General features: G+C 52.6%; 3 protein-coding genes across 3 annotated transcripts; 1 reads left to right on the top strand and 2 right to left on the bottom strand.

Annotated features, from left to right (window-relative positions):
* The first annotated feature begins 69 nt into the window (after positions 1-69).
* TMEM199 (transmembrane protein 199) lies at positions 70-4,933 on the top strand. The gene is made up of 6 exons (XM_032320214.1): positions 70-328; positions 1,817-1,890; positions 2,231-2,320; positions 2,815-2,857; positions 3,067-3,179; positions 3,522-4,933. The coding sequence occupies exons 1-6, from the start codon at positions 118-120 to the stop codon at positions 3,615-3,617; spliced, it is 627 nt and encodes a 208-aa protein (XP_032176105.1). The 5' UTR covers positions 70-117; the 3' UTR covers positions 3,618-4,933.
* Positions 4,934-6,756: 1,823 nt separating this feature from the next.
* On the bottom strand, positions 6,757-8,459 carry SEBOX (SEBOX homeobox). The gene is made up of 3 exons (XM_032320215.1): positions 8,294-8,459; positions 7,991-8,151; positions 6,757-7,851 (listed from the first exon to the last, which is right to left on the bottom strand). The coding sequence occupies exons 1-3, from the start codon at positions 8,322-8,324 to the stop codon at positions 7,471-7,473; spliced, it is 573 nt and encodes a 190-aa protein (XP_032176106.1). The 5' UTR covers positions 8,325-8,459; the 3' UTR covers positions 6,757-7,470.
* Positions 8,460-9,832: 1,373 nt separating this feature from the next.
* VTN (vitronectin) lies at positions 9,833-12,844 on the bottom strand. Its single transcript, XM_032320213.1, has 8 exons — positions 12,637-12,844; positions 12,419-12,538; positions 12,022-12,342; positions 11,802-11,941; positions 11,384-11,540; positions 11,028-11,180; positions 10,271-10,615; positions 9,833-10,031 (listed from the first exon to the last, which is right to left on the bottom strand). Exons 1-8 carry the CDS (start codon positions 12,698-12,700, stop codon positions 9,919-9,921), a joined length of 1,413 nt encoding a protein of 470 aa, XP_032176104.1. The 5' UTR covers positions 12,701-12,844; the 3' UTR covers positions 9,833-9,918.
* Between the last annotated feature and the right edge of the window lie 252 nt (positions 12,845-13,096).

Raw genomic sequence — 13,096 nt, 5'->3', positions numbered from 1 at the left:
CCCCGCCCCCTTGGCCCTCTGCCCCGCCTCATCCCGCCCCGCAACCTCCATGCTCCTTCCGGTGAGCGATGAGCGGAAGTCCCTGCTCCCGGTCACCTGACCCGAGGTCAGCCAGACATGGCGTCTTGCTTGCTGGCCGGTGAGCGACTGGTTCGCGCTTTGGGCCCCGGTGGGGAGCTGGAGCCAGAGCAGCTGCCCCGGAAGCTGCGGGCAGAACTTGAAGCTGCGCTAGGGAAGAAACACAAGGACGGTGATTTTTCCAGTGGCCCCACGCGCCTGGTTTCCTTCCGACTGATCCGAGATCTGCATCAGTATCTGAGAGAGAGTGGTGAGCTGCAGTCTCCAGCCCGGACTCGCCCCCCTTTTTCCAGAGTCTTTTCCTTCTTGACTCTTTTTCCCCCTCTGCCATTGTTATGAGAGGGGAAAAAAAAAATCCATCACTCTTCACCCGCGGAACAGTCATCTAGCTAACCCAAGAGTCACCTCATAAACCGTAGGACAACCCGCTCCCTTAACAGCTTCCATGAGGATTTCTTGTGGGTGGCAAATTTTACGTGTGCAGTTTCTACTCTCCTGAGAATCTCTTCTTCAATACCAGCCCCGCTTAGGGCCTCCTGACCTTTGAGGAAGTCCAGTTCTAACCCAGTACACCGCACACAAGTTCAATTTTTTCCTTTTAAGCTACACTGGAAAACAACTTAGGATAGTGGGCTTGTCCTGTTTGGGTATTTGGATTTCTTTTCATCTGATAGCGTCTTTCTCCACTCCCCACCCCCCAACATAGAACGATGGAAAGCTATGTTGAAAGACCTGAACTGGGAGTAGCAGCTGAGTTCTAGTCCTAGCTCTGCAGCAAACTCCCCTTGGAGAAGTCGTTTCTCTTCCTTGGGTCTCAGTTCCCCTCACTGTGAGGGGAGGGACTAGGACAAACTGGCCTGAAAGGTCTTTTGCCAGAATTAACACAGTCTACCCAGAAGTACAAAGGGTAGACTGCTCAACTGCTAGAACTATTAGAACTAAAAAATACCTTTTTGGGGCACCTGGGTGACTTAGTGTGTTGAGCCGCTGCCTTCGGCTCAGGTCATGATCTCAGGGTCCTGGGATCGAGCCCCGCATGGGGCTCTTTGCTCAGCAGGGAGCCTTTTTCCCCCTCTTTCTATTCCTGCCTCTCTGCCTACTTGTAATTCCTCTCTCTGTCAAATAAATAAAATCTTTAAGAAATAAAAATAAAAAGTACCTTATATATCATCTAGTACACATTTTTTAAGTATTTAGCATCACCGTGACTTAAACCATTTAGGGCAGTTCTATTGTGGCTACAGCATGACTTAATCTGAACGCAAATATAAGTGGCTTATTGTTAGCTGTGACTTTGGCAAAATAACTGAGAGCTGACACTTAGGTATGCATACCAGGAGATATTTATGTGGAATTGTCCTCGATTCTTCTCAGTTGAAAATGACCTTGGAGATGAATTGAAATAGGGGTGGCCATGTTTTATTTTGGTATTAAAAAATAGAAGGGCCAGACCCTTTTTTTTTTTTTTTAAAGATTTTATGTATTTATTTGACAGACAGAGATCACAAGCAGGCAGAGAGGCAGGCAGAGAGAGAGAGAGGAGGAAGCAGGCTCCCCGCCAAGCAGAGAGCCCGATGCGGGGCTCGATCCCAGGACCCTGGGATCATGACCTGAGCCGAAGGCAGAGGCTTTAACCCACTGAGCCACCCAGGCGCCCCTGGCCAGACCCTTTTCTGATCTTAATCCTTCAACCTCAATTCTATGCATCATTATGTTTGTAAAAATCTTTTCTTCCCAGGTTCCACACTATACCTTCATGAGCTCCTAGAAGGCAGTGAAATCTATCTCCCAGAGGTGGTGAAGCCTCCCAGGGTATGTAACGGATTTATTTGTGGAAGTGGTGTTGGCTGAATTGGACTTACGATACATTCAGATTTATGAATCAACCTCTAAGCTCAAAAATTTGTCTTTTAAATCCTTGAGAGCTGGGATGGGGGAACCAGATATTGTCCTCCCTGCTTGACAGCTTGGAAAACAGATCTGCAAAAAACAAACAAACAAACAAAAAAACAGTTTCCAAAGCAGTGGAGGCATAACTAGTACATGGGTCTCTTAGCACCCTTAGGAGTGCTTTGCCTCCTGAAACCAATGATTGTAACATGGCTTTCTAGTAAGCTGGGGATATCCTTCTCATTTGATTTTTCTGCCTCAGAACCCAGAGCTAGTTGCCCGTTTGGAGAAGATTAAGATACAGCTGGCCAATGAGGAATATAAGCGGATCACATACAACGTCACCTGTAAGGTAAGGGCTTGCTCCTCAATACAAGGACTGAGTAGCTTCTGAAAGCAGACCTCTGTGCTGGGAAGAAGTACAGAGGGAAAAAAAAAAACATCGTGGAAGCTTGGTTTTTATACTAGTCAGGGTTCGCAGAATCTCTGTGCTGCATACAAACCTAATACAATTCCCAGCTCATTTACTGAGACTCTGGGCTCAGACGGTGACAGATTCTTAAAAGTTGGAGAGGTGGAGTTAGGCCTTGGAGCCTTTCTTCTGATAGGACTCCTATTGTTCTGTGGCATGCTCCCACCCTGGGTACTGGGAACCTATGTCCTTTTTCATAAATGTTTGATCTGTAGTTCAGGAAAAAATCCATCTGGTTCTGACAACAGAATCCATGGAGAAGGCAGACTTAATATGTTGGGAAATAGAGCAGAGCCCAGACTGACAAATAGTTACTCTCTGGGCTGCCTCTGAGCTGCATCCATTTGGAATCATTTGTGTTTTCTTTTTCCCAGGATTCAAGACATGGTGGGACTCTTAGTGAACTGGGAAAGCAAGGTGAGAGGTGCTGGGAAATCACACTGCTGAAGCCTGGGACGGGTTGGTCATGGCACTTCTTCCCACCCCCGGGCTCTAGGTTTAAGCCTGAGCTATTCAGGCTTGCCATTTGAAGGAGACCCAGTTGATGGGGGGAGGCACCCCAGAGACAAGAGGGCCTTGTGGAGGATGCTGACATAAACATTTCTTCCCTGGGTTCTTCCCCAAAGTGAGGTCAGTGAAAGCTCTGGTCATCACCATCTTCAACTTTATTGTCACGGTGGCAGCTGCCTTCGTCTGTACTTACCTTGGAAGCCAGTACATCTTCACAGAAATGGCCTCAGTAAGTAAGCACTGGGCAAGGCAGGGTGTCCCAGGTGGGAGTGTTGGTGGGAGAGAGAGAATATATGTGAAGGTGCCTTGAACAAGTTAGGCATTAGACAAGCATTTATTTAGTAAACAAGAGGAGCATTTGAACTATCCAGCATTCATGGGAGTACATAATAACCTCAAGAGAATCCAGATTCTCTCTTCTTCCCTTCCCCCAACCTGTGGTCTGGGTTTTCCCCCTCTCTCCAATCTCCTCCCCCCCCCCCCGCCCCCCGCCATCTTTACTAGAGGCCCTGGAGGCTGCAGAGCTGGATGCTGGCCTGTATCCCCTAAGCCTGGTTCTTTCTCTCCCCAGCGGGTACTAGCTGCCTTGATCGTGGCCTCTGTGGTGGGCCTGGCCGAGCTTTATGTCATGGTGCGGGCAATGGAAGGCGAGTTGGGAGAGCTTTAACCCGAGGGTTCATCATCAAAGTCTGGAGCCGGTTTTGGGAGACTCCAAGCTCCCAGCTGCCTATCACTGACTCAGTCCACCTGTCAGGCCCTTTGTCTACAGCTCTGGTTAGTCAGAGGGCCAAGCCAAGGCCACATGCTGTTCGTGCCAGAGCCCCAACCTCTGTCAGTTTCCAGAGAGGCAGTAAAGGAGAGTCAGAGGACAACTGAAAAGAACTGGTCTTTCAGTTCCTTCTCCTGAACCCAGTGCCTGTCTGCGTTCTGTAGTCCATCTGGGCCCTCCCAAGGCTGGGTTTTTCCCCATCAGGAGTAAATAGAATCCAGGTCTTCCCAGAAGTGGACCACACTGCCTTGAACTTCCCCAAGTGTACAAATTGATGGTCCCCCTTGCTCCACACACCCTTGAGGCAGACCTGTAATTTAGATCAGTAACCTCCAAAACAGAAAGGATTGCCTTTCTAGAAGCCAGTTTGTGTCAGAAGAGGAGCTGATCACAGGACATCAAATGAGAGAAAGACAGGTTGGTACAGGAAACTGAAATTGGGAGCTAGGCAGCTACCTTTCCAGAATCTTAGTTTCAGTCTTCATCCTCTGCTCACCTTTTTCAGATTTTCTGTGTGTTTCTGCCTGTCTCTACCACTCACCAGCCCTCCTTAAACTGCCCACCTTTCCATCACCCTTTGCTCTGCCTCCGAAAATGAAAACAATTCAGATGGCAAAATAGTGTGTTGCGCTTTTAATTGAAAATCTCTTGTGCTGGTGTGTGTTGGTGGCAAGAGTATTCCTACTGTAGATTGTCTCAGCTAATACAGGGAGACGTTCTTTGTAGATAGGGACTGTTTCCAGATTTGACTGTATATGTGGACCTAAATAACCATACACATAAATACATAAACATAACATGTTATGAATATGTGTACATGTTATTGTATGTAAGCCTAATGGAGGTTATTTTATGTAGATTCTTAAAATGTCAGAGTTCAGGGAAGTGTGGAAAGTAGATTGTAAGTGTGCACAGTTGAGCAGTTGCTTTACGTGATTACTCTTGGTCTTCATAACAATCCTGGAGACTGGAAGAGGAAACGGCTTTAGGCCCCTTTTCCCCGAAGACAGAACTGAGGCTGAGAGAGATCAGATGACCAGCTGTGGTCCTTCCTCTGTGAAATGGAGCCAAAGACTGCTAAGTGGTGTTGAAGTACCCGTGTAATGTTAAACTTCCAAGAACTTAAATTAGTGGTGTATAGATAGAATCTGTGTAAAGGTCCTTAGAAACTGTCAGTAATAGCTTTTTGTCCAATAAATATTTATTGTATCCATTGTATTCTTACTTCAGATCTTGTCACAACACAGAAGCCCAAAGATTGCTTAGTTCTGATCATTGTTCAGGTTCTGTTCGTATTCTTAGTATATGTGCTGTCGAAGCAAGCACAGTTCAAGGTCTGTTCCTAATGGTATGTCCCTTTCCTTTTGTGCACACTGTGAGCTCCTGTGGCCTTTTTCCAGCCCCCCAGGATACACTTCTGTTCTTCGAAATTATACACTCATGGGGCACCTGGGTGGCTCAGTCAGTTAAGCATCCAGCTTGTGATTTTGGTTCAGCCCACAATCTCATGGGTTGTGATATTGAGCCTCGCATTGGGCTCTGAACTCATTGGGACGCCTGCTTGAATATCTGTCCCTCCCTTTCTGTCTCTCTTTAAAATAAATAAATAAATGGGGGGGGTGTTTGTTTTTTTAAAGAAGGAAAGAAATTACACGCTCATTGGTTCAGTAGACATTTGCTTTCCAGGTTTGCTAGTTTCTACTTAATACATAGCCCGTCCCAGCTTACCCAGTTGGTACATGAGAGAGAGGGAAGGTTTCCTTCCTCTTGTTCCACCACAGATGACTTCGTTGAGAAATCTTAGAATTTCTGTTGTTGGTTGAAAGAAATGTCAACAACGTTTCTAGCAACCCAGATCACTTAAGACTGAGTTTAAAAGCTACACTAAATGTTTGTGGAGATTCGTGGCTATCCTACTTGTGCTGAATTCTGCTGGCCAGGTAGCCTGTGGGCCCGCATAGCCTTCAGTGTTCAACCTCCCACCCCCCACCCCAGGTACCTGGATTGAAAGGTTGGAAGGCTTGTAAATGTTAGATGAAGGGCAGGCCCCCTCATACAGCTTCTAATCCAGAGCATCTTCTCACACTGAGATTGGGTCATTCCACACATACACCCCTTTCACCAGAATGGGGGCCTTACCTGAACCGAAGCCTCTCCTCCCAAGTTTAACAGGCTCTGTAGCCTCGAACACTTATGGAGTGCTCCTTTATGAGCCATGGTACTATGCTAGCTGCTGGAAATCAAGAGGTAAAAGACCTAGTTCCTGCCTAGGAAATTTCACCGTGCAAAGTTTTCCATGTGCAGGGACAGAGCTGGAGATAGCAATTGGGTGGCCTGTCCTCTGGGTCTCGTCACAGAGAAGAGAACTCTCTGCTCTAGGCCACTTCCTCCCTCTCTTACCGCCCACAGTGCGGTCTGGACATAGGGCTTCCCAGGGCAAAAGGGAGTGCTTGGCAGGAGGCCAGGGGAACAAGAAGTTTGGGGTCTTCCCAGTTTCTCCTCATCTGCTGTATGGAGAGGGAAGGTTGAATTGAGAGCTTTTACAATGCATCAACCAGACAAAGCCCTTCACTTAACATTATTGCTTCTCGTTCCCCAAAATTGAGAGAAGACAAGTATTATCACCTCCTATTTTGCAGGCTCAGAGACTTTCAGAGAATTGCAAGGTTACATAGCAGAGTCAGGATTTGAATCCAGCCCAGACTGATGGCAAACTCGTGCTTTTCTGGAGCAGAGCAGCTCCAGGAGTAGAGGCAGCTGGAGCATCCTGGAAGCAGTGGGAGCGGGAGCAGAAGGTGCTGGCCGAGGCTCCCATCTCCCTAGGCTCTGTCAGCCAGAGCGCTAAGCCCTTCAATTAACCATTCCTCTACCTAATCCCACTGGAAGCCTGGGGAATGTCCCCCACCCAGGACCTGTGTGGAACCTGGCCCTATTTAGGGATTAGGTGATGGAGATACATTTCAAAAGCAAACAGCGCTTGTCCCCATTCGTTTGCAGCAAACAACAATCCAGATTAAGGTATAGAGTTTGGGTTTTATTTGGAGATTAGTTGGCATTACAGATGACGGTGATATGAAAACCGAGTGTTGCCTGCACGCACTCCCCCACCCCCTGCTAAATCTGTCAGGTTGTCTCCACAGCCTCAGGTCACAGGGCAGCCAGTCTGATCTTTGTGAAAATTAAATGAACATAAGCCCCGGGCTCCTCTTTCTACTTTATGACTTTAATATCACTTCCTCTTCAGATCCATGGTTCTGATTATTATGTCCAGGTGGTGGTAGGTCAGAAGAGGGGGCCCTGGTTCCCAGCAGCCTGAAATTAGTCTCAGTGCTCTTCTCGCCTAACTCACTTAGCAGTTAGCTAGCTAATGGCCTGAAAGTGAGAGCCGGCTGCCCATTTTTTGGAGGGAGGAGGTGTTGTCACCTGGGGCGAGAAGAATTGAGGGCCCTGCCTGGCTCCTGAAAGGTGGAAAACCTAGCTCTTATCTCATCTCTCTGAAGGGACCTCCCGCCATGGCAATGGGCACAGGCTCCAGGAGGGGCAGAGTGCTGGGGAGCAAGAGCCAGGCCCTGGTGACTCTGGGATGGACAGGATGACAGTCAGAGGGAGGGATGCCTGCACTAACCTTCCTTCCGATAAGAAAACTCCCTTGTGTAAAAGGGGTGAGGGATCCACATCTGATATGTTCAGTCCTAAGGGGCAGGGTGGGCTGTGGAGCCAGAGGAGTGATCTCAAAAGTTCTAGACTTCATTTAGGAGTGGTCCAGGTTGGTGACAATGGCAGAGGTATAGATGAGGTCAGATAAGCTGCCCAATGAGGTCTGGGGAGTGGCTCGCTCTGAAGAAAGGTGGACCCCTGAAGCCCCAGCTGGTCCCCATGGGGCTACAGCTTTAGCCCCTGTCCACCCCTGTCCTGGACCCAAACCAGGAGCTGGGCAGGAAGCATGTCGACCCATTGAAGCATACTGAGGTGTGCTGTTGGAAGGTGGAAGCTGGACTAGTGTTCGGGGCTCCCGGGCCTGCTGGAAGGTGTCCGGAAGAGGACGGGCTCTCTGGGTGTGCTCGGGCCTGGGGCTTAGGCCTCCTGCCTTCCTGTTCTTGATTCTCTTGGCCCGGCGATTCTGGAACCACACCTGATAAGGGAAAAAAGAATCTCTTCTGGCACCAGCTCCCCTCCCCCAGCTACAGGGAAAGCAAAACGTGGAGACAGGATACCCAGAGAAAAGGGACTGTGCGAAAGTACCCCCACCCTCAGAGGGGGTCACTGCTCACCTGTATCCTGGCCTCAGGAAGGCAGGTGACCCGAGCCAGGTGCTCGCGCATGCTGATGTCAGGGTAGGGCCATGCTGCAAACACCCGCTCCAGTTCCAGCAGCTGCCCCCTGCTGAAGGTGGTCCTCTTTCTCCGGTGAGAACCCAACCCACTGGTATGGCCTGTGGGCCGGAGTAGGAGTCAAGCCAGGGCCCTTTGCAAGAGCCTCCATCCCAGCCTCAAGACCCTCAGCAGACCCTGAAGTCCCTTCCCCGCTTCCTCATTTTGACCTTCCCCCAGCCTACCCTTTCCCCAGCAGATCACCTGTTGCGGGTGCATCCGCAGGGCTGGCCATGGAGCTGGCAGAGAATGAGGAGCCAGAGGGCCATGCCAAGGCTGTGCCCACACTATACCCCTCCTCCTGGGGTTTTATCCTGCTCAGAGGACCAGCCCCGCCTCCAGGAGGGGAGAGGTTTCCTGTCCAGCTTGAGAGGAGCAGAGCTGTCCCAGAGGAAAGAAGGGAGGGCAGGGGCAGTGTTGGGGCTTGTGTGGGTCTAGGGGTGGGAGGCAAAACTGGTGGCCTCTGCTCCTTCAGGGTTCATGAAGGAAGCCGGTCCAAGACCCCTCCTCACACCGCGGACTCCAACACTCTGTGTCTGAAATCCTGTGCTTTGTGGAAATCTTCCCAGGACACCTTCCAGGAGGCAAAAAAAAATCCCTGTCTCTAGGGCTCCCAGGGCTTCACCAGGCCCTTCTAGAGCCCTCACTGTGCTGTGCTGGCTGCCTTCAGGGGAGAGTGGGTGGACTCCTGTGCCACAGTGGAAGGCTGGGCAGGATGAAGAGGAAGACTGGGACGGCAGGGGAACTGCAGCCACTCCGCCCCCAGCAGGGCCGGGGAGCAGATGTCACCACCAGCCTGCCCTCAGGTCCACCTCAGAGATTCATCTGCATTCAGCCGTTTCTCCATGGCCCCCTGAAAGCCCAAATGGGCTTCTTGGAGTCCAGGAACCTAGAAGCAGAGGAGGTTCCCCGGAAACAATTGAGGAGTTCTAAGGAGATGTTTGTTTTTATAGAGTATTCATCCTTTTAAGGCTTCTGAGCCGCTTTCCTTTTCTTTTAAAGATTTTATTTATTTATTTTGACAGATAGAGATCACAAGTAAGCAGAGAGGCAGGCAGAGAGATAGAGAGAGAGAGGAGGAAGTGGGCTCCCTCCTGAGCAGAGAGCCCGACTCGGGGCTCAATTCCAGGACCCTGGGATCATGACCTGGGCCAAAGGCAGAGGCTAACCCACTGAGCCACCCAGGCGCCCCTGAGCCACTTTTCTAAGAGAAGTGGGTGCATTTGAATTCCCTTCAAGTTCTTGCCCTTCCCCCTCCTAACCTCAGTGACCCACACCCTAGACTCAAGACAGGCCTCAAAGAGAGGATCATCCTAGGGGTGTGTTTGGGGGGGGCACAGCAGCCCCCCAGACCAACCACACTGCAGCTCAGGACAGGCAGAAAAGCTAAACCAGAACCCCACTCCCTCCACCCCTTCTCTCTCCTCCAAGACCCTAGTCAACTCCAAGAGGCAAAGCAAGCCCAGGGCTGGGAGGGGTACCGGTGGGCATCATCAGTGGGGTTCAAGTTCCTGCTGATGTTGGTAGGTTGGTAGGGGCTGCTTAGCTCAGGCAGAAGGCTAGCACTCATGAGGCCCTCCCCAGCCCAGAGTTTTTGGGGTTCACAGGGCCTGAGCCCAACGTGGACTGGATACAAGGAGGCTCTCCTCCCCCAAGACATCATGACACTCCAGCCTCCCCTCCTTTCCCAGAGCAAATCCATGCCTCCTGTCTGTCCACCCCAGTCAGGACAGTAGTCTTAAATTCAGGGTCAGGGGATCTTTATTGGGCTAGATGGAAAAGGTTGAGGAAGGAATAGTGGAGGGCCCAGCTGTGTGGGCTCAAGATTCCTACTGGTGGCCGGGGCCTGAGCAGCCCAACCAGTACTGGGCGATGGAGCGTGGGTAAGGAGGGCTCACTGTGTCCACTCGCCGTGTGCGAAGGTTGACTCGGTAGTACTTGTCTGAAAGAGAGGTTGGGAGAGGGTGTGTGAGACCCAGCCCCACCTGCCCATCCCTGCCCTGAGAAGGAACATGTGGGTGTCTCCTGGAAGGGTAAGTGAACATCCAAAATGCAGCTAAGGACTCCCACCCTGTCTTTCTGGAGTCACCGCCCAAGAGCCATGTTCAGCCCACCGGGGACCAGGGACAGCAGGGAAGACCCAGCTGGGCGAGGAGCTGCAAGGATGGCAGAGGCCCCCACCTTGTGAGAAGAAGTAAACACTTTGGATGGGTTCGCAGGTGGCAGGCACAAGCCAGTCCATGTCGTAGTCATAGTTATAGGTGCCCAGCCCGCTCTCCTCACTGGAGAACCAGGACAGCCAGGTTGAACGGGATTGTCGGTGGGGGTTCTGGCTGCGGCCTCGGCCACGGTGACGGTTACGGCGTGAACGGTAGCGCTTACGGTTGCGGCGCTTAGACTTGGCCTTCTTGGCCCAGGATCGGGGTGCTGAGCCCGAGATGTAGATGCGGCCGGCCATGGCCGCGTCCACCTGCGTGGGCACACCGGGCCAGTCCTGGCTGATGAATCGGGGCTGTCCAGCACCACCTGTGGTGGGGGATGGGTTAATGAAAGCCCTGGGGACCTGTAGAGTTCATCTGGTACCCAGCAATAGGCTGTTCCTTTGCCCAAGGACACCGCAAGCTCATGGCAGAGCACAGCACCTGGGCCCTCTGACTCCCTGTCCAGTGCTCTTTCTCCTGGCCTTTCTCCACGACAAGCCTCCCCACTTGCCTCAGTCACAGCCCATCCTCCTGCCGGCCATGCCCTTGGCTGTGCTAGGCAAAGTCCAGTGTGCGGGGTCCAGGTGGACCTCCCCCCAAAGGTCAACAGAAACAAAGTCTGGCCTGAGCAAACAGCTTTTGACCCATTGCTCCGCCATCACAGCCCCCTCTGGCTGGCAGTGCTCTGGCCCTCCTGGTCCCAGGAGGAGAAAGCGAGACTTGCCCGCCCTCCATACCGGAAGGTCTGTTCCAGAAGAGAAGCTCGAAGATGGTCTCCCAGCTGTCCCTCTGCAGCAAGGCAAAGTGTTCAAACACGGCAGACAGGGAGCTGCCTTCACACTCCTCCTGACTGGGCTGCTGCTGGAATTCATACTCCCAGTACTGTCTCCCTGAGTGAGGAGCCGGGATGGGGGAGGGAGGCCGGGGGTGGGGAGGAAATGTGTGAGCAAGGCTGGAAAGCCAGCCTCAAGGCTGCTGAAGATGGGAGCTCCTGGCAGGGGGTGAGCCTAGTTTGACCTTGCCCCTAGAGGAGTGTGGAGGCAAACCGAGACCACCCCACTGCCTGCTCTTTCTCCCACCCCTCCCTTGGTACCCTTGAAGAAGTAGACCCGCTCCCGGCCACTGTAGCTATGAGCAGGGAGAGCCAAGGCTGCATCCACGTTGTCTGGAATGCCCTTGAAGCCTTCAGAGATGTTGCGGGGGAAATCGGGGTCCAGGACACCATCCTCAAAGCGCCAGTACTGATTACCCTAAGGGGTAGAGAAGGAGGAGGGAGTTAGGAGGTAGCTGGTTGGGTACAGGCTGAGTCCTCCACCCAAGGTGCAGCCATCCCAATTCTAAGCTTGTCACCTGGGATCTAGAGCCCTGGGTTTCCCTGTCCTCAAGAGCCCCAGTCACGAACCACAGGCTGGGATCCTGCCTTCTCGCCTGCCCTAGTCCGGGGCACAGCAACCCTCCTCCCCTGCCCAGATTACCCTTGACCCTGACCCTCAGCCTCCAGGGCCTGATACCTTGAAGAGATAGGTCTTCCCCTGACAGTTGATGCGGGTGAAGGCAGCATCAATGGGGCCCTCAATGCCCCAGACATCTTGGATAAGCTTGGGATATCCAGGCCTCACTGCCTCTTCATCCAGCTCATAACAGTACCGCCCTAGAGTGCGGGAGGCTGTGTGAGGGAGGGGAGGTTCCAAGGGCAGACCCCTAGCCCCCAAGACGTGCCCCAGGAGTCACCTCGAAAGGCAAAAAGGGAGCCATTCTTGAGGTCAGTGAAGGCATCAAAGGGCTTCCCACTGCATAACTCCTCCTCTGCTGGGGACTCAGGGATGACTTCAGCCTGTCCCTCAGGCCCTGAAGCCTCCTGTCCAGGTCCCGGCGCCTCTTCCTCTGGGCTCAGAATCTGTATCTGGGTGGGAGTCTCTTCAGGCTGGGGCTGCAGGCCAGGGCTCAGCGTGGTGCTCTCTGGCTGTGTGAGGACGCCCACCGAGGTCCCCTCAGGGTAGTCAAAGGCCCCGTACTCATCTTCTGGCAGAGTGAACACGTCCCCACGAGTCACTGCAGGCAGAGTAGGAGGTGGTGAGTGTCTAGCCGGAGAGGGGACCCCAGGCCCACCCAGCCCCTCCAGACACACCTTGGGGTTTGCACTCGGCCACGTAGTCCTCACAGCAGCTCTGGTAGTAAGAGCAGAGCTCGTCGCACTGACACTTCCTGTCCGCATTGAAGCCCTCAGTGCAGCGGTCTTTGCAGGACTCTGTGGGGGAGGACGGGTCAGTTGGCATGGCCAAGCTCAGACCACCCTTGCCCACCCTTCATTGGCCCCAAAGGCCACCGGTACCCTCTTTCTTGCACCTTGGTCAGCCAGAACAACCCACGCCAGCAGGGTGAGCAGCAGCAAAGGCCTCGGGGAAGCCATAGCAGGCCCCTAGCTTCCAGCCTGGTGAACTGGGCTCTGCGCTCCTGGAGGTCTCCGCTGTGGATGCTTGAGGAAGGGAGGGAAAGGTGGGGACTGGGAGGGAGGGAACCAGAGAAGAAGAGCTGCCTTCTCTCCTGTTCTGTTTGCTCAGTCTCTGGCCCAGCCCCCAGTGCCCTGGATCCCAGAGGCTGCTGTAGCCAAGGGTCACATTCCTGGAACTCTGGGCCTGGGAGAACTGTGATTGGGATTCTTGCCAAGCTCAGTGTCCTATCCAAAGGGAAGTGGCACAGTGGATCTGGAGGACAGAAGGAAGGCCCACTGTGCCCCTCACAGGCTGTGTGACTTTGGGCAAATGGTTTTACCTGCCTTGGCTTTCTTTTTGGTCAAGTGAGACTA

Source organism: Mustela erminea, chromosome 18 (genome assembly GCF_009829155.1).
Source record: "Mustela erminea isolate mMusErm1 chromosome 18, mMusErm1.Pri, whole genome shotgun sequence".
Classification (NCBI taxonomy): domain Eukaryota; kingdom Metazoa; phylum Chordata; class Mammalia; order Carnivora; family Mustelidae; genus Mustela; species Mustela erminea.
This window is presented reverse-complemented; position numbering and strand designations above follow the sequence as displayed.